Below are 20,530 nucleotides of genomic sequence, written 5' to 3'. Positions count from 1 at the left end.
ATTTTGATTTATGTCATAAACACATATATGTTGTTATTTACAGCATAGAAGGCTAAAAAAGTACTTTGGGGGCTTTTTGCCATATCCTCATGTGCGTTTGCTGTGCATGTGTAGAATCTCTGAAGCACTTTAAGAATGAATATGGCTGTAAAAATGATCTGCACAGAAATAATGGATCTGTCAAGGATTTTCAGGAGAGCAGTTGAAGCTACTGCTTCAGTGAGGTGCCAGACATCTGGATATCATGGAGAAATACTCAAAGCACTCAAAACTCCTGGGTTTGTCCTGTGTGCAATTTCCAAGCAGGAAAAATTGTAGTTGTCTGAGGAAACATGATTGATGATAGAGAGGTATTCCTTGAGGACTTGATGCAGCACATTGTTCAGCATCCTCAAGCAGCAGAATTTGCTTACAAGATTTACTCTGTGTACAGAACATTTGATTAAGCGTAAGTAGCTGATGTTTAATTACCCTTTTGCGATTCATTGGGCACAAAAACAGGAGGCATACTGTATTAAAATCAACTAAGTGCTAAACAGAAGTCAAAGTATTTTTTCTATGCCATTAGGTTTTTTTAAAAAAAATTTCTTTATTTGACATTACCTTATCCATAAATTTCTCCCCTGTTTTCCAGTCATACAAAATAAATGATACATGCATTTCTAGATACAACAACTTTTATTATAAACCACTGTCCTGGTGATACTCAACAGCTGACAGGTAAGTTAGTTATGGAATATGAACCATGTCAAGGTTTAAGAAAGAAACTGCTAACTTGATAACTCAGTGAAAACAGTATAAAAAAGGCAAGATAAAAAACAAACATAAGAGGGAAGATACAACAGGGAACTAAAATGATTGTTTAGAAATGCTGTTATTTTATTTACAAGATCTGTTCTTTGCATGTGTACTTGGACTTGTGGGTATTTACCTTTATGACAGAAAAGGAAGGGGTAAGCCAAGTTCCACTATTAAGTCTGCATTGGTCTAAGTATTTACACAGTTCCTTATGCATCAAATGTATAATCTGTCCTTCTAACCATGTGTGGCTCATACTATTGTGTGAAGTGAAGAGCGTGGTTTGAACTTCCAGACTGATATTTGGAAATACATCTTCATTTTTACTTTAAACTTAACGCATTTATTCTGCACTGGGAAATATTTAAAGACATAAGACCTATTTTTAGTCATTTTTCCAAGTGAATAAATGTACTGCAGTGCTCATCAGTTTACAACACTCCGTAAAGTTTACCTCCTCTAATTACTCGAGTGAGAACTTCAGTATTATTGCAATTAATAAAAAAGAGAAAGAGGTAAAGAGAAATACGTAAAATGTTTTTCCTTGAGGCAACATGTTTTGCTTCAGTTTTGTATTAACTCTCTGTTAATTTTGGTGAGTTAGGGGATAGTTTTACAAATCAAATGCTTCATTCTTCATTGAAAATGGTGGCATATTAAGAATTGGTGTAGATAGAATGTTCTGACTCGAAATTGCCACCTTCTGTGCATGTCTCTTTTGAACATTAATTATTCAGACAACTCTATTTCCAGTATTTCTCTTGATTTGATCTTCAGAACCAAAGGCTGTGACATTTTTCACTAAAGTAGGTTGCAAAGTTACAGAGCTGTTTAGTTTGGAGGTGTGACTTGTGAATAGGAGTACATAGTAACAACTGAATAACATGCTACCCCAGGCGGTCCTTCTCTTGGGAATGTCTCATTAAACTTATTAGAAGCCTTTACTTCGCTGATCTCTGCTGCTTTATATAAATATTTTCTTGATCAGCCCCTTAGACAGCATGTAGTCATTTCTCATTTTTGCAGGAAACGACATTTCCCTCCAATAAGAATTGCCCTGAAGCTAAACATATGGTTATAATGAAGAATAATATTATTTTTTTAGAATTAATACTGTCATGTAAAATCCTAGTCTTAATCCTCAGTCTGAAAAAGTGCTCTCCTATTACAACATTAATAATTTACTGATATGAAAAATGGAAAAAAGTGCGGAATGACTGTTTACAAAATGTAATTGTTTCCAAGCAGTAATAAAATTAATGATTTAATAGTTTAGAGCTGAACTTGTACAACAAATGCTTTCCCTACAGCTCAGATGAAGGCTATTTCTAGTATTTAAATATTTTGTGCCAGTTTTACTAGAATAAATGAAATTTGGATCCATTCATTTATTCAGCTAAACGGGGCAAAAATAAATTCAACATAGAATCTGCTTTTTTTATATGAAATATTCCCTGAGCTCAAGGCCTTGCTGTTTTGTTTTGCATATTGTCTGTCTCCAGCTGTTCCTGTAGCAGCTTTTCTGGTTCCTGAAACAGGCTTGACAAGAGGAAGAGCAGAGACGTGTTCTGGGGACAAACTGAATCTAAGAACTGCTTTCCTGTATTCTTTGAGGATAACTTAAAATTATACATCGTTGAGAAAAATCACTAAAAGCAAATATTAAATGCCCGTAGGTTGATCAAAATGACAATCTGCAATGTGTTAACATTTATGTATTTTAACTGATACATAGTTAAACACATTTTAAGAGTGTGACAACACATTTTAACAGTGAAAATGGTCCCAGAACTAGTTAATAACCAAAATTATTTATAAGAAGTAAAATTCAGAAAGTGGTTGCATAAGAAAGAAGGTGGCTGCAGTATTTCAGAGCTTGAAAATATGCTGGGGGGCCTATGGCATGGCAGCAAAGAGTTTTAAATGGTTTGAAATTTTAGACAGTAAAATTTTGTTTCACATAGTTAAGAGCTCATTTCAGTCATAAACACTGCAATCCCTATTGAAGAGAGAGATTTTTTTTCCCACTCTCAGCAGTTACGTAAAATGTAGGGCAAGCACTACCCAGCTGAATAGATTTTAGTTCCATTTCCAGATCAGATCTGCTATTTTGTGCAGGAACAGCTGAAGTTGGATCTCTGAATATACCAATTACAGTGTCTAGAAGAACACAAGCAGGCACTACGCAATTCCTTCCAAGGTACAAAATGCAAGAAGCTGCTAAGAAAATCTTACAACCCCTTTCTGCCTTGCAGAGTGGGCATTGATAGAGACCAGCTGGCTCACTCCTGCCTTCAAAACACTACTGGACATATATTTATATGTATGGCCTCTCAAATTGTTCTAGTTTGCTGCTGACAAATAATTTAGATTTAGTTGATTTTTCAAAATCTGTATAAGACCAGAGACTAAATTATAAACTAATAGAAGGAGAAAATTAAAACCCCATCAAAATCAAAACCAATCTAATAATCTAATTCAATTCTGATAAATAAATCAGGATTTTGTAGCAGATGTTTCTCCTGTCTTGCTCAGTATATGGATCAAAATGTTTCAATTACCCTACCATTGTTGTTTTTTCAAATAGCTTAAGTCATTCATTGTCTTAATTTTGCCTAAAGTAATTATTTCCTTTTAATTACACACTGTTTTTACCAGTCTAAAATTTAAGCCTGGCTGGGAGCCTGACTTTAGGGAAAGCAGCAGAGTATTTGCCATTACACATAGGCAGCACTTTGAAACCTCTGTGTCTACATGACCAGATATTTGTAAATGTGTCACTGTCATCCAGTTGTTATATTTAGTTGTTATCTTGCTTTACAGTTCTGTACCAAAACTGAAAAAAGCAGCAGCATCAGCACCAGCAGAGAAAGTTGTTCCTCTGCTGTGGGACCAGAGCAAATAAGACTGTAGGAGCTGCAGCCAGACTTCTCTTTTGTTCTGTATTTATTTGTGAGATTTTTAATCTGCCTTTCTAAACTCAGCTTTATTGACCAGCTGGAAAATCTGAACTTCTCTTCAGTTTTGACTGCAAATGCCAGGATGTAGAGGAAATCAGGTGTTAACCATTTGAATCTGGTTATAAAAGTATCGTGCACACTCTTACTTTTGTCCATGTGCATATCATGAAGTCAGTGAGAAAACTATTTCAGCTAGAATAACGTAAACATTTCTATTTTCTAGAGTCCACAACCTTTCTGTGCTTTCATTTTTTTGCATTAAATAGGAGTAGTGGTCTCACTTTTCAGTGACAATTACTTGTACCCTGAAAGTAGAAATCAGAGGTCTAGAACTCACATTCCAGTGTGTTGCAATAAGATAGTATGATGTTATATTATGAAAAGAAGTTATCAGTCATAGCTAATGTAAAAAAGTAGTGGAATGAGTAATAAGTACTGGACTAGAACATGGGATTAGCCAAAATGAATTATATTTCTTTAAATTAACTTTAACACATTTAAATTAACACATTGTAATTAACTTTAACATGTTTTTAGTATATTGTTGGTTGTACACAATCCGGGTTCCCATTGCTTTTGTTCTAATTTTTATGTCCCCATGTGTCAACTAGCGCAGTTGTATTTATTTTAATTCAATTATCAGTTTATATTAGCTAAAGATATATAGAGGGAACATAAAAAAGGGCATCTATGAAGTTAGAAAGCTGCCGTGTTTTCTTACCCACTGTTCCTTTGCATTATCACCAAGAATCCCACGTAAAACATTCTCTCAATTAACCAGAGGAGAGTATGTAAAATATGGTAGAAACCACTTCACTACGTTACCTTTGCCTTTGCCTTTGCCTTTGCCTTTGCCTTTGCCTTTGCCTTTGCCTTTGCCTTTGCCTTTGCCTTTGCCTTTGCCTTTCCTTTTAATTAAAGAAAGTTTCTTGTGGCCCTGATGTGCCTAAGGAAGGATGTGAGCTCTCCTGTGCCTGTAAACTGCAGTGCTTCATTGTCTCGGCTCTCAAAGAGCACGGGTACTGCGATATCACCATACAGTGACTGTTTGTAACAAAGATATCCGTGTCCAGTCTGTTAAAAGATTTAATAACTTAAATTCAGATCCATTCTGGATCCATGGATCTGGTATCCATATTGTTATATTGGTAGAATTCCAAATTTCCATCTCTGACAATAATCAACCAACCTGTTTGATAGACAACAGTGCAGTGCATTGGCATAAGTGTAAAGACTTACTTTTCTCTTGACCTTGAAACAAATGGCAGATTTCATACCGCTCAAGCATTAGAAAACAGCTTAAGTCAGGGGCCTTTGAGAATATTCTACTTTTCAATTTTTTCTCCTACAGTTTGTTCTTATATGTAGTGGTGTCATGAAATCTTGATGAGCTCCATAGAAGTTCTACATAAGCAACCTGTAGCAGAATATATGGTCCCCTTTAAAATCTGGGAAACAGCTGGTCTGTGAGCTGTAGATACTTGAAAACATGCATTTCAGTAATGGGCTTGAACAAGGACCTTGTTCAAGCAGGGAAGAATAAAATGTTCGTTTCAAGGAAGCAGAGTAAAATGAGATTTCTTCCATAGGTTTATAAAGTTAGACGACTCAGGTAATGGTTAATGGGGTTTGAATATAAGAATCTGGACTAGGTAGCAGACGCTGCATGTGCAAATAAAGGGTTTACAGCTCTTATATTTTTATTTTGTGGTGGATTTGCATTAAGCTTGCATAATTCTGTGATTGGCAGACTCAATTTGACAGCCTTTTTTGAGTCTGCATTGTATTTATGATCATTTCTGCTCCTTATGGTACTATTCTCTCCTAGTGTTTGCAACGTAAAAGAATAGTGACTCCATAACATTGAACTTAGCAGGAAATTTTTGAACTGCCTTGAAGAGTGTACAGTTAAAAGAGCACAGGGCTTGACTGTATATAAAATATATAAAGAAAACCTGTTGTTAGTAAAGGATTTGCTATGCTTTTTGCTCTGACTGAAACAGTTATGGCTATTCCAAGCACTCAAAGTGGTGAAGAAACCTTTTCTTTCTTTGCAAAAAAATCTGTGACTTCAACTGTATTGTAGCACAGAGCTGGGGAAACACTACCCAGATTTACTGAGATGATGATTGTTTCTTACCACACAAAATGAAACAAAGTAATTCTGCCGTTCTTTGTTTTTTTGTGCCACCTTAATTCCCCCATGAGTATCCATATATTCTTGATTCATATGTAAACTAATGGCAGGAAAAAAATCTTACAAAATGAGATTGTACTTCTACTACTGAATATATATTCACTTTATATAATGCTATTCAGTTTTAGTCAGTATAGAAATCTGAATCTGTGGTTTTATTATAGGTCAAAAAAACCTAAAATAAACTTTCAGTTATTTCTTTCATGTATAAATATAAATTTACGCATATATTTGAAAAGTGAGATCTATCTATTTTTCAAGTTGAGTATCCTAAATTGGGTGTATTCTGATGTCCTGCACTTTTCAGACCATATCTTAAATAGAATAAATAATGATAGCAGCATTACTGCTACATAGATATTGGTAAGATAGAGAAGTCATTCTGACTTGAATGTCAGGAAGAGATTAATAGTGGAACAGGAATTTCATTTTTCTTTATGCCCAGTATTTATTACCAATGTTATGAAATGGTATCTTAAAGTAAAAGCACATGGATTTGCAGAACCAATAGTTACTATTTGCCATATTTTTAAATAAACTCTGCAGCCATGGATAGGCATCAGTAACAAAACTTTTACTGATTTCAGTAGAGCCAGACTTTTACAAATGGCATGTATTTGTCTCTTTCCTAATATGGGTCTTTCAGCTCTTGAGCAAACTTTTCCTAATGAATCACAGGGTTAGATAGCTTTTCCACTAGTCAGTAACTTAACTCCTCCACAGCTGTGCAATATTCTTTACTTTCAACAGCAACTATTCAGACCATCAGTGATAGTTCTCCATAGTTCATTTCTAAGTCAGTATGAATAGAAAATCCATATTTTGACTTTTTGTTGGAAAGAGCTAATGCTGTACTTCTTGGCAATTACTTTCTCATGTTGATTACATCTCTTTGTTGTTGAGAATTTATTTCAATCAAATACCATGCACACAGAGAGGGAATTGTTTTTTTCACATAGAAATCGATGTTAATGAAACAAATATGGCACAGTCTGACCGGGCTCAAATCCGACTTTTTTGTGCAATACCACCTGTGATGTAGATTGCAGCACATGTGATTACAAGAGATGGTGTATATAGAATTCTTTAGGAATCCACTGACACAGGCTAGTTTGGGGTGCAGCTGCCAGATAGCTCTTAAGAGGAAAACAAAGAAAGGAACCATCCCGCTGTGACGGATCTGGTGTTGGAGGGTAAACTCGGGAAACGAGCACTATAACAAACAATTCTTCTTGCTAAGCTCAGTTCAGCTGAAAACACCCAGAACTGCATTGCTAAAGTGTGAACAAGACAATGCAATAAATTCTGATCCAAAATCTTCAGTATTTACAGTGCTGTATACAGACAGAAATATTCTTCACTTTCCTACATCACCTTTTCAGAGGTGATCACCTAAATTCTAATTTTGGAATTGGGTAGTCTATTAGGAAATTAATTGTACAAAACTAATATTTATTCAGTTTTCTTATAGATGAATAAGGATACCCTAAACAAAATTATATCACAGACAGAAAACAGTGAACAGTGACGTGAAAAGGAAGAAAGGGAAAAAAGATTTTCATAATGGCAGTCACAATTTTTAATTGAGCCCTAGCAGAAGAAAAATGTCTGTATCTTATGTATACGAGATTATCACTTACAAGTGATTAGGACAAAGTCAGAAAACATGGGTTCTGTTATTTTTGTCTCACACAGTTGCAGGACAGTGGCAACTTGCACATTTTTGTAGATACCACCTGGAGAAATGTAAGCACCGTATATGCTGTGGGGTGTAGGCTTAAGTTTTGTCCTTTTTCAGGGTAACTTGAATTGTCCCTTGAGTACTTGTCAGCCGTTTTAGACAACTCTCTCTGGGTTGTCTACAGATGCTATGTAAAAAGGACAGTGTACAGATACCTACTTGTGTTTATGGACTATTTTGTTATCTAAGAGAAAAATACCCAGAAGTGTATTCCATTTCAAATGTTGAACAGTTCTGAATAATTCTCCAATAATTTCTCATTATAATTATGATAAATATAAGTTTTATCACTAGATCGTTTTCTGCTTAAATGATATAGCTATTGTTACTCATCAGTTTCTCTTAAATAATTTGCCTCGATCAGAGTTAGGCTGTTCATCACCGAATTAAATTAGGAGGGTTTGCCTTATATGTTATGAATAATTTGAAAATTCTGCTTTTGGTCTAATGATAGTTTTATAGTTTTGGTATAGGCTGGTTTTGCTTCCAGTGTTCCCTCTGGGTGAAAGTGCCATTTCAGAAGTTTTCATCAGAATGTGTCCTAGAAAAATATGACTAAATTAGAGGAATTCAAATTCAAAACACTGGATTACTTAGCTAAAAAATTAACAGAGCATGATTTCCGTGAAATATGTGGTAATAGTTTCCTAGAAAGATGTGGTAAAATTTTTTTCTTTAGTTTAGTTGCATGATAGTTCTCTTCAGTAGTATGCACTGAATTTCCCAAGTCACATAAGGGTGCAATCAGAAATGAAGGCATGCTAAGTAATTTTAGTTTGATATTTGGTAAAGGAGGCTGAATGCCAGTTTGCTAATATAAACATGCTGATTGAAATTGGTGTATAATAATCTAAAAGCTTGGTTTTATTAATAGCTGTGTTATTTTCATTGCTCAACTTAAAAGGCATTTAAACGGACAAGTATAAGTGGCCTAGGACTCTTGCCATTTATAACTTGAGCAGACTCTCCTAAAGCTATTCTCAAAATTGATGTAACATTTGATTTCCTTTGAACTAATAAATATCTGCTACAAAGTCCAACACAAATTCACCAAAATATGTAGCTGTTGCACTATTAGTAGGGTAGGAGAACATGCCAGAATGTCTTTCACAGCCTCAATAAAAAACTTTCCTGGCTGCTGAAGCAGATACTCAGAGAGAATGCTCAGCTCTGTGAAATAGATGGGGGTGACAGGATGCAAAACAGAGCAAGAGACTCAAAGCACCTGTCTACCTGATTGCATACTAGTGAGAGGAAGGAGGGCAGAGCCTGGCCCTTGTAACTGGCCAGCAGTTAGGAGAGGAGTATTCCTTACAGAGAAGAGGCTCTCCATCTGTTTCCTGCTGGGTTTTTCTCCACAGTTCTTATGTTGTCCCTTACCTGATGTGGTAGGTGGTATTTTGTTTCCTCAGTGAAAGAATTGTCTTTTTGGAACCAAAATTTGGACGTAAAGAAGTTTCTTTCTATTTTTCTCATTGGTATGCAGTGTTTTGGAGTGCTCTAAAGAACTTGCTTGCCCTGGGAATTATGTACCTTTTTATTTGGTTTTGGTTTTCAGTCTTTGTTGGAAATACTGAGCAGAATCTCCATGCTCAGTAAAAAACGTAAGAAGTTTGGTTAGAAGAGTGGAGCTTACTTAAATGGCAAGAATGGCTTTTTTGTCACCAGTTAGTTTGAAAGTACTTTTTGTATACAATTTTGCTTTGGATTGGTAGCAGTGTTAGTAGGCAGGGTGCTGTGTGAGTTCTGTCACACTTGTGGTTCAGATGTGGTCAGAGATGTGTTTAGTACATGGCAGAGATTTCTTTTTGTGCAATGTTCTAGTATGGTATCACTAAGATGGTGCTGAGCTAATGCAGGCACTACTGCTGTGTGTGGAATTCAGTTTGGGTGAATCTTACTTTGAGTGCAGGTATTTGTCCCTGTCCTTATGTAAAGGTAGTATTACAATTTTTTGCTGTAGCACTGGGAATGACTTGGCTGTGATGACTTCAGGACTTCTCAGGTGCAATTTTCCCACAAGCAAACATAAAGGGCCGCTGCAGAGGGAGATCTTGTGCTGGCCTTTCCCACAGCGTAAATCTCTTTTGTTGTGAGGCAGCACTATCAAGCAAGTTTCATTATTTGAGTCACTCTGTGCTGGATTTACATAGCGAGTTCCCTAAATCCTTGTAAAATGTCACCAATAAGCACTCAAAAATTGCTTGGATTTCTGTGTATCATCTTGCACATTATGTGTAGTCCCCAAGCTGCTTGGGCTATTCCAAAGGAAATAAATTAGCATGGTGGAGTTAGAGTCGCTTTTGAAAGCTGGTGAAAGTTGCAGTTTCCTATTGTGTTAGTACTGACTGCACTCTCCAGGATTCAGTTATCCTTTCTGGTTTACTTCAGGGTTTCTGTCAGGGAGTACAACTCCTGTTTTCACAAAGAGCTACACAAACACTGGATGGAATCACTCCACTGTTTGCTCCCTTCTTCCTTTGACTAGATCAACATTTTCTCCGAAATACATCTGCTTAGTGACTAGCTAGAGAGCCTGAATATTGCCACCCTTAGAGTTCATGCAGACCACTCACAGGACAAGTCTATCATCACCATATAATGTTGTGAATGCATTTTACAGGAAGCCAGCAAGCCCTTGCAGTGAGCATTTCCACACACCTAGCATGTAAAACTCCATGTTTGCCACTGCATTCCAACTGTGCACACAAACAGCCAATGAACCATGGCCCCAGCTCACCTGTACAGCTCAGGGACTGCAGCACAGATTCACATACAACCTTTTCCAAATTTGATATTGACTATGGTTATTTTTCCCCTCTAATATTTTTCAGCCCTAGATAATATGTATGTTCATCGAGAAGAATTTCTGTGTTTAACAGTCATAAAGTTACCCTTTTTTTTTTTTGCTGTAAACATTTAGTTTTGATTGAAATATCAAATCCCATGTAACATTTGAAGGTCATAATAAAACATATAAAATTAGCAGACATTATTAAGGAAAATATGCTTCTTTTTAACAGTTAGGGCTGTTTTTTCTGCTTTGAAATACATTACCTACTAGTTAGACAAATATTAAAATTCCAAGGTATCAAAATAGCCAAGGACAAGTCTAATCACCTTCTTTTTATAGTCTATAGCACCTCCCAGTGTCTGTTGACACATTTAAAAGGAAGCAGGCCAGTTTACCAAAAATGGAAGTACTAATACTAGGAAACACCTTCCAAAAAAAAAAAAAAATCCCCCAGGTTATAGGGGTATTCAAAAAGTGTCATTATTGAAGAGATGGAGATGAGTGGTGTGTGTTGATCCCTGTTGAAGTCACTGTGGTTATTAATGCCATGGAATGGTCATGTTTGCTGTTTTCATTTATAGCTTTGAGTTGATCTATCCGTGTTCTGACTGGGCTTAATTCTGAAAAACTGGACAGAGAAGGAAGATTTCAGTGTTTTGAACAGAGGATCTAGAGCCTGTAATAACTTCATCCTGGTTTTGTTCTTTGTTTTAAAAGCTAAATAATAGTCAAAAGAGCCTATTGATTGCATTGGTATTTTTATTGCTTCTTTGGTGTGTTTTCATGAAGTTGTGGGCCACATCTTGAATATCCACTTCTAACTTTTCAACGCCAATTGTTACAAAGAATTTTTCCATTTGCATAAATGATGTCATGTGTTATGAAAGTTTTAAAGTGTGACAATTCAGTCCTATGATTGTTAACCTCTATTATGTTACTGCCATAAAAATTTTCACTATTAACTTTTTATTAATAATGTTTCTAAATTGCATACACCAGAAGGCTAACTTGATCTTTCTTTCATATCCAGAATTAAAAATAATGTCAAAGGTCAAAGAAGACAATTGAAATACTGTTGCCAAATATAGTCATAGACAGTCAATTATGCAATGAAAGCAGTGTGCCACCCATGAAGAGTAAAGGCCTACATTTGCCTAAACTTACTCTGTTTTGATGAGAAATGTGTTCCAAAATATACAGCTGGTTGATAGATCTTGTAGTGTAGAACAGTGTAATTGTGTGGTTTAGGATGTCTTGGTCTTCCTAAGCTTTAAGGAAGTTGGAGAGGAAAGCCAACTCTGTTCTCTATTCCAGGATCCTAGAAATCTGAACCAATCACTTTCAGATACTCAAACAATACAGAAAGTTGGAAGCCGTGAAAGGGAATATCTGGATTTAGGCATTGTTTTGCAAGGCTGACTGTATAAGGAATTAAATTTGATACTAAATTCTACTTGCCTATATGGAAATTGCTTCTTTAAGATTCATCTGATATCTTTGTTTTTCTGTCTAGCTACTGACTTCAGGACTTCTAGTTCATTTTCTATTAGTCAATTAATGTTCTATTATCAAATTATTTAATATTTATAATATTAACACACAATTCTTTTGTGGTTTAAAAGTTTTTTCACTAATACTTTTTAAAGCTCTTTACAGAGAGGTGAATAATTCCTTTTTCATAGAGGCACAGAGAGTTGGAAGAATTTTCCCAAAGTCTTTGGGCAGATTGCTTAGAAGTGTGGATTAGCCTCAAGTCTCTTGAGTCTCAGGTCAGGGCCACTTCAGCACATTTTCTTCAGGATGGAGCAATAACATACTTAATGATACAACACTGAATTTTTTGAAGATTCAGAAATTGTAAACAATGTGGAGGGGAAAGCTGTGGGGGAGAAGGAGCTGCAATTTATCTTTATATGTACCCTGTAACTGGTTCTGCAGTTGGCTGCTAAATTTGATTGATTGTTCTATAAAAATGCACTATTTCTCATTTCTGTTGAATTTCAGTATTGAGAGATTCAGGAAAAACTCCCAAGTCACAGCTGAACTACAAGGGTGTATCAAGGTCGAAGGAATCAGTAAGGACAATGTGTACAGACTCAGATTTTTTCACTGCTCAGGCTAATGTTAGCTCAGTTTTGAAGCTCCCCCAGGCAGGCATAGCCCTGTTGGTGTATGTTAACTTGTGGAGCTGCTGCCTGGGCCTGAGCCCAGAGGTTTGAGTTTTCCCCCACAGAGCTTATGCAATCATTTTTATTCATGAGAGTGAGAAGAAAGTGAGTGTAAACTGCTACTGTCTGGCTTTACACATATTTTTCAGCTGGCATATGCCCAAGAATAGACAAGGTGATGAAGATTCAGGAGGTAAATTCAGAAGTTCTAAACAGTTTTAATTGTGTTCTGTAGCACCCCTTATAGTATGCCAGTTGAGCAGTGATCTGGATGTTGATATGTGAGACTGAAGAATCTTGCTGCAATCATTCAAGGCTCCACACCCTGCTTTCTTCTCACCTCCCCAAAGGCTACACTCTCCAAAAAAGTCAATAAAAGCTGTAAGACAGGTGTAACTCAGCTGCTTCTGTTATCTGCATCTTTGCTAAAACCCATCTTCATCAGCAGTTGAGGGTGAAGACCTGGGATTTGTGATAAGGTATAGGCTGAGGGATAGGCATAGATCTTTCTGCTGGCTGACACTTGAGGGTACCCCCAATGCCAGACAAAGAACTGGAGAGGTAGCAGGGGAATCTGATATATTAGGTTTGATTAATTACTGTGGGGGAGAAAGTCATCCTTGGTGCTGTGGGCTAGGTTTTGAGAGGATATACATGTATTTCTGAATTAAATCTTCCTGTTATAATTGAAAAGATTAGCAGAGTGTTATTGTGAAGCAAAACCACTTTCATGTTAGTGAAGATTTGTCTTCTACTGGCACCAAAGTGTTGGTTGAACCAACAACCTCTTGAAAAACCAAGAATGCAGTTGCATAGACAGACTTTCTGTTGGTCTGGAACACACATAACCCTTAACGGAATCTAATCCATCAATACCTGATTTTCAGAAGCTGAATCTTCTTGACTCTCTCTGAAATATGTATTTAAGCAACAGAAATAAAATTTATAGAGTAGCAGAGCATACATACATTTGTTTTATGCTAAGAAGCTTATATAAAATGCTAGTGGAAGTAATTCTGATTTCTAAGCAAGTCAGAATCTTTAACCACTAAGATATGTATAAAGTGTATTTTGTCATCAGTTAGGGTTTACATTTGAGCAAAACTGAGTTGAAGTTCATTTAATATTGCTGAAAACTTTGCCTTGTTGGATTTTGGTCAAAATAGAAGTAGTTTTCCAGGATAAAATTGTAGTCAAGATTTCAGCCATTTTATGTCAAGATCTCACTAGACTACTTTCTCTACTTTTTATTTTTGGTTGGCTTTACCCACTGAAAAAAAAGAGGAAATAGGCACTTTCTGGGTTTAAAGCACACATGGAATATGATAGGATCAGACATCTTATGATTCAGGTTCCGGGAAGGCTTTTCTAGTAACTAAGAGACTCTTTGAAGTCTTTAAAATGAGATTCCAAAGGCAACAGAGCATGGAAAGTCCTAAAGCATCATCCAGTCATAGTTAAAAATCCTCTTGGATAGAGTCAAAACAATCTCTGATTTCTGCTGTCTTTTTTATGAGCAAAATTAAGTAAATCTGGCAAAATTCTGAAACACAAACTGAAATGAAGGAAGGAGTAGACGATGACAAGGAATGATTTATTTTTCTATCAAAGATAGAAAGATGTAGCAATCTGCCTTGTTATCTCCAAGATTTGTTCAGTCAATCTCATGTTTTACACTCATGAATTCAAAAAGTGTGTTTTGTGTGCCCACTTAGATTCTTTTCCTTGAACAAGATGCAGAATTTATTTTTTGTTAAAAAGGTTCAGGCTTTGGGAAGTTATAGTAAGTTTTTGTCAAAGAGAATTTTTTTTATGAATAATGACAGGTTTTTCTGGGTGACCTAACCTCTTGGCTGCTGCCTAATTCTTGCTTTAGTTTTTCAGTGAGTGACTCTCAGTTCTCACTCTGCCATTTAGTTTTCAGATTGAAAGCAAAGCTGTCAGGTGCAAAGTGATTTCCCCTGCTTAGTGGAGATCACTGATCTCTGATTTGATTAGTTCACTCTTGAGTTATCACCTTTATGTCCACCAGAAGGCTCTACTGCTTTCTGAAATGTGCACAGAACCATATTCTTTGGGTACCTAACAAGGTCAGCACTGTTGTGAACAGGATTTGGCAATTGGCTTGCACTGAGATAGCACACATGTATTTCTTTAAGCAATTAAATTCTGATGTTTTCTGAAGCAATTGAATAATCAATACAGATTATTTACAATTGGTGAGTGAGGATTTGGTTCAGCATTTAGTTATGTCATTAAATTTGAATCCACACACATTTAATACAGTGGCTATTAACTAAAAACCTTAGAAATTTTAACACTTTCACTATTTGTGCTCTTACTTTCATAGTATGTGTGTGTATATATATTTTTATTCTGTAACTAGAGAAATTTGAAATACAATGACCCTAATTCCTCATTATCTTGGCGTTCTTATAGTCCCAACTGATAAGAGAACCTCTGTGAATTTTGGCACTTGCCAAAGTTGTGATGAAGTTGTCCTTCTACAGACATTTCCCAGTGTGAAGATTGTTCTTCACAATATTCATGCTTCACACCTCCTGGGCTGAAAAGAAGTACTTCATTTGATCTACAAATCTGTCATGGTAGCTTCCTTTATGAAGCTAAATTATGATAGGTAAAAAATTTTTTTTTTCTTATTTTAGTAGGACAAATTAGTGAATTCGAAAGGGAAAAGAATTCCTTTTATTTATTATGTAAGCAGAAAATAAGGATAAAATAAGAAGAAACCTCTTGGAGCAACACTTTTCATGTCCATAGATTAGTTTGACTGCAGAAGTTTTGGCGTTCCATCCTAAGAAACAGGTTTGATTTACCTTTTACTAACTTTCAGAACTGGAAATCATGGAACAAGAATGTTTGAACGCACATATAAATACATCCTTTTTATCTGCATGGTTTTAAAATTATGCTTTTCAGAGAACCTGGATAAAAATAGCCTGTTTAAACTTCTAATGCTGATTTTTTTTTTTTTATTGGGAAAGGTATACTAGTCCAGGTGGGCATTATTTTTCTGTTTTTTTTTGTTTGTTATGCTTTTTTCCCCCCCTCATTTAATATTGTTTTCTTTACGGGTATTGATTTTAGTATAGAGTCATAAACATATCTTCAGAAAGGCTGTTTACATCTTTTGTTGAACAAAGGGTATGACAAAAAGTGTTCCTAAAATAATGGTACAGTATTAATTTCTTTAGTTTCTCGAAAATCCAGATTATCAGTGTTCACATTTTTCTAGTGCTCTTTGTCTATATTTGCCTATTCTACTTCTCCAACAAAAGCTTTTGAGTCTTATTCCTTAAGGTACAATAGATAAATCCGAGTATTAGACATAAGATGGTGGGAACTTCTTACATACTTTAGCCAATTTAAAGATGGTTCATCACAGTGCACATCAGTTACCAGATAACCATCACAATTTCATTTGGTTTTCCTCCTCGTACTCATTGCACTTACCAGCAAAAGGATTAATTTTTGTTCCTCCTGCAATATGAATGTAAGGGTTTAGTTACTCGAGTTTGCCTTTCTGTAATTTGTGATGGTTAGTTACCATCACTAACTTATCATGAAGCGTTCAGAAAACTGCAAGAGACTACATCATTGGCACGAGGGGATGTGGTGTTCTCTAATGGGCTCACTAGAGAATGTTTAAAGGTGTCATTAATGTGCTTAAGCAGAATGGGATCCTTCAGAGAACTGAAAACATCTGCTTGAATTTTAAATAATGCTCAATTGCTAACGAAGTTTTTCTTAAGCATCATGGAACTAAGAAAGCAACTCTGTATAATTAGTTACTCAGCTCTACATGCTGTCATAATGTGTTTGTAAATAATAACAGAAAAAAAGTTGGGTACTGTGAATATTCACTTATCTGCATTAATTCAGAAGATTCAGTTTCAACAGTCACTAACATTTTTTTCAGTGATTTTTATGGGAACAACATTTCACTTCAAAACTAGTCCTATGGATCTTTATTGTAGCAATGCCCTCCTGAAACTCAAAGGGAGTCTTCTTGAATATGGACCAAATAATTTAGTTGGCTGCTGGCCATGTGTTGTCTTTCAGAGGAATATTCACTATGTAACAGTGTAGGAAGAAAGGAGACATATGGAAACAAATTTTGAAAGAAACAGTAACATTAGTCAATGCAGTTTTAGCCACACAAGTTGCCCAGCACTTAATGTGGTCATGAAGTAAAGAAATAAATTATGGAGCCCACTAGCCAGGCGCGTAGCATGCGAAAGTGCTGCTCTGATAGAAAGCAAGCACTCAGCTTCAGCTGAAACACACTAACAGTTCTTGAAATTTGATTTATGGATTTCTTTTGCTGCTGCTGTTATAAAAAGCACACTATTATATACAACAAATTAAAACTTTTCTTAACAGCATTCTTGGAAGTATATTTGTCCTTTTATTTGTCTCTAAATACTAGACCAGCATGCCCCTGGCCCCTTATTGTTAAAATTTTGTTTTGAAATATGCGGTATAATCCCATGTATTTTCCTGTTGCATCTTAATAAAGTAATGTCTCTTCAAGCAGATGTGATGCTTCTCTAAATAAACAATACATTTTTAACAACACAAAAGACAATTTGGCAAAACTAGTGACTATAAAAAAAGTCTTCAAAGTAAATCAAAGATTATATAGGTAGTTGTATGGAAAATACATATTAGTACAGCAATTCTTTTTCCAGTTCAGAATTTGTATTTGGTACAGCTTCATAAAATATTGTATGTCCATTCTCTCTAGATGAGTCATGCTTTTGGAAGAAGGGGGGAGAAAATTTTTTCAGCATCATGATCATTGTAATAATGAACTGCAGAAACTATAATAGATTTTGTTCCTGGCTTGGCAAACTATCTAAAAGATTTTGCAAGAGAGTTTACATAATTCTTTCCATTGAACTTTCTAGTATTGCTATGTTTTAATTGTTAACTCAAACACACCAAACTTTTAGGTAGTTTGTGCACTATATAAATGTGGTTTAATGTTTCAGGAGTATTTTATGAGGAGAATTGGAGGTTATACATTTTTGTACATACAACCTTAGTTCACTTGTTAAAATAGGCTGTCTCTCTGCTAATAGTTCCCAGCTGTAACTGATACATTAACAGATCTACAATGTAGTATTTAAAATGACGCATTTCAAAATCAATAGCAAATGTCCTGCTGTACGATTAATTGGAAAACTTGTTTTACACAATACAAAACTCTTTTGGAATTATGGTAAATTAAGGAATAGGAAACAATGTGTAAATTTCTAAAAACTTAGGAAAAGCAAAAGTATTACTTACTGTAGTTGTTGTTTGCTTCTCTTGTCCCTTTCACTTTGCCTCGCTTATCAATCCTCATATACCACTGAGTTCGACAGAAAAGTCTTCTCACTCTTACATCCCCCCCTTCCATATAATCATAGCTTCTGGTATGTCGCTCAGGGCTGGAACAGTTCACATTTGTAGCCATTTGCTCTGGAGTCATGTCATTGCAAGCTAAAGATATAGTGCCCATTAGAAAGATAATGTAAAAGTATGATCTGTAGAGCAAAATTGGCAGGATCCATGTCAGTATCCATTTGTGCATTATAGTGCAGTGTTCTGGGTGTTCATGAACAACATAATGAAAATTAAATCTCAAGTAGACTGTCGCTCTTAGGTCACCGACCTGCCTTCTGTCTTTACGAGTTACAGATTCATTTAAATGAGATTGCTCCCTCTTCTAGAATTCTGATCGTTATTCCTTAATAGTTAATGGCGAAATAGAAGAGCTTCTTAAATATCTCTTCAGTCAGAATATCCTTTAAAGACACAAGTTATAAAAACCTTTGTTGTTGTGACCTTCTTTACTACTTGAATTTGCTGCTTGCACTGAAAGTAAAAGATCTGTGAGAAAAGGTGCATGTGTAAGTCGTTATGCTCAATTGTTACAAACATGCAAGGATACATTATGCTAATGAAAAGTCCTACACAGAAATACATGACATGCTAAGCTTATTTTTAAAAATATGCTCATGCATATACAATAGATATATCTCATACAACTTTTTACATAACCAGACATTTACACTGTAAGCACAGTTTTCCCTTCAGTTTTAAGTCCTTCCAAAAATCTCCTATTGATTCATTTCAACTCTCATGCATGATAAAATTCTCCTGATTACTTCATACCTATATATTTAATATTGGTACGATCTACCGTATAACTTTTCTCTAGTTCAGGTTTCAAAACAGACCTCATGGCTTTAGCCCTGTGTTTTTATTCGTACCCTTTTCAGATTATTAGTGGAAATAGTTTTCTTAATTCCTTTTTTAGCATCTAGCACACAGAAATAAAGATAAGTTATTAGCTATTAGAAACTGTTGAATGATTTTGTAAAGGACAGATAACTTACTTGTTCCTGTTGATAAGAGCTGGATGCCCAAGTACTCCATTTCTGTTGTCTCCTTTTTGCAACATGAGACACTCTGCTGTAGCTACAAACTTTCTCAGCTCAGAAAGACTCCACCAGAATTATAATTGTTTCCATAAATCAACACGCTGGAGAGATGGTGTGTATGTGCTTATGCGTGCGCGTGCATGTGTGTGTTGAGCCTGTTGTTCAGTCCTTTTCGATAAATACCTTTGCTGACCTCACTTGGAAGCAATTAGAATTTAACCAGTCAGCTGTCAGTTGAGTGCACGAACAAAAGTAAAAGGAGACTTGCATTGTATCGTGTCCAATGGTCATCAGAGGGAGCTATGTACATAGTTTATGCTTTAAATCTCCAAGAATCTTCTTTCTAAAAACATATATTTTGTGCTGCATGGATAGAATTGCTTCACATGCTAGTTAGGATTTCTGTGCTCTGGTTTAGGTCAGTATTCTTCTGTCCTTAAAAAATTCCTCCTCCTCTCTTTTGTACTCACACGCTTATCTCAGTGTGCTTTTAAATCTCTTCTGCAGTTTGGTGGATTCATAGTCTGCTTAGTGCCTTTCTGAAGGATATGTGAAATGTGGGTCTGTTAGATACCGTGGAGAAGGGTGTGCTGTAGCCATTAGAGATCATGAGGTATATTTTTATATCGTGAATTTGAAAAGAGGGACCACTGCACTGAGGTTTTATTTGATCAGCCACTAGGTGAAAATAAGAATATATATTTGGATGTTTCAAAGTCTGACATTCAAACACAACCTTTATCAGCTTGAAGGAAAAATTGCTACTAGGGAACAGCCTTTCTTAGCATATGTAGTTAGTTCTGCAAACTCACAAAGGGAGGTTGAAAACTGGTGGCAATATAAGAAACCCCCTAATACTGCTCGCTAAGCAATGGGCTTAAAATCTAGGGAATCAAAATAATGAGTGGATACACCTGGTTTTCTGTTTTTGTGTACCTGTTACCCTCTCTGGCACCAGCCTGCCTATGTTCCATTTCACCCCTAAATTCTGGTGTGTGTATTTGTAAAACACACTGAAGCAGTTTTCAGTAGCTGTTTATCCTGTTTAACTGCCTCTCTGTTCATGTTAGTGCACCTCAGTCCATTTAGTAAGTAATATCAACAAGGAAAGTTTGGAATTAATCCAGTTATTAAGAATAATTTACTTATGTTTAGTAGTTTCTGCTTGATCATATAATGCAGTTTATCGTTCCATGTTTTATCCCATCCCCACTCCCTTCCTCGCTCTACAATGGGATAGCAGTTACATATTAAAAATTAGGTGAACTGTAGAGGCAGTTAAAAATCCCAGGGAGTACATATGTGCCACCTTGTGGTGAGGGGGGTATAAGATAACAGGGTGTTTCACTGGACTGATCCAAAATTAACACAAAGGTGCACCAGGCAAACTTGTAGTACTCAGCCTTTCCTATACACAAAG

At 35.8% G+C, this 20,530-nt stretch overlaps 1 protein-coding gene across 3 annotated transcripts in view; it reads right to left on the bottom strand.

Moving 5' to 3' along the window:
• Positions 1–19,223, bottom strand: part of FGF7 (fibroblast growth factor 7) — a 28,579-nt gene extending 9,356 nt beyond the window's left edge. The window contains exons 1-2 of one of the 3 annotated variants that reach the window (XM_066196483.1): positions 19,066–19,223; positions 17,972–18,210 (exon numbers count right to left, since the gene is read on the bottom strand). In XM_066196483.1, coding sequence (XP_066052580.1) covers positions 17,972–18,210; positions 19,066–19,130 — 304 coding nt within the window. In that variant the 5' untranslated portion in view covers positions 19,131–19,223. Of the gene's footprint in view, positions 1–17,971; positions 18,557–19,065 lie in introns of all 3 variants that reach the window. The other 2 variants (XM_066196485.1, XM_066196484.1) reach the window with 2 other exon arrangements.
• Between the last annotated feature and the right edge of the window lie 1,307 nt (positions 19,224–20,530).

The sequence above is a fragment of the Chamaea fasciata genome, unplaced genomic scaffold (genome assembly GCF_029207755.1).
Source record: "Chamaea fasciata isolate MVZ Bird 193981 ecotype frontalis unplaced genomic scaffold, bChaFas1.0.hap1 SCAF_14, whole genome shotgun sequence".
NCBI classification, from domain to species: domain Eukaryota; kingdom Metazoa; phylum Chordata; class Aves; order Passeriformes; family Sylviidae; genus Chamaea; species Chamaea fasciata.
The sequence above is the reverse complement of the archived record's forward strand: the minus strand, read 5'-3'. Positions and strand labels throughout refer to the sequence as shown.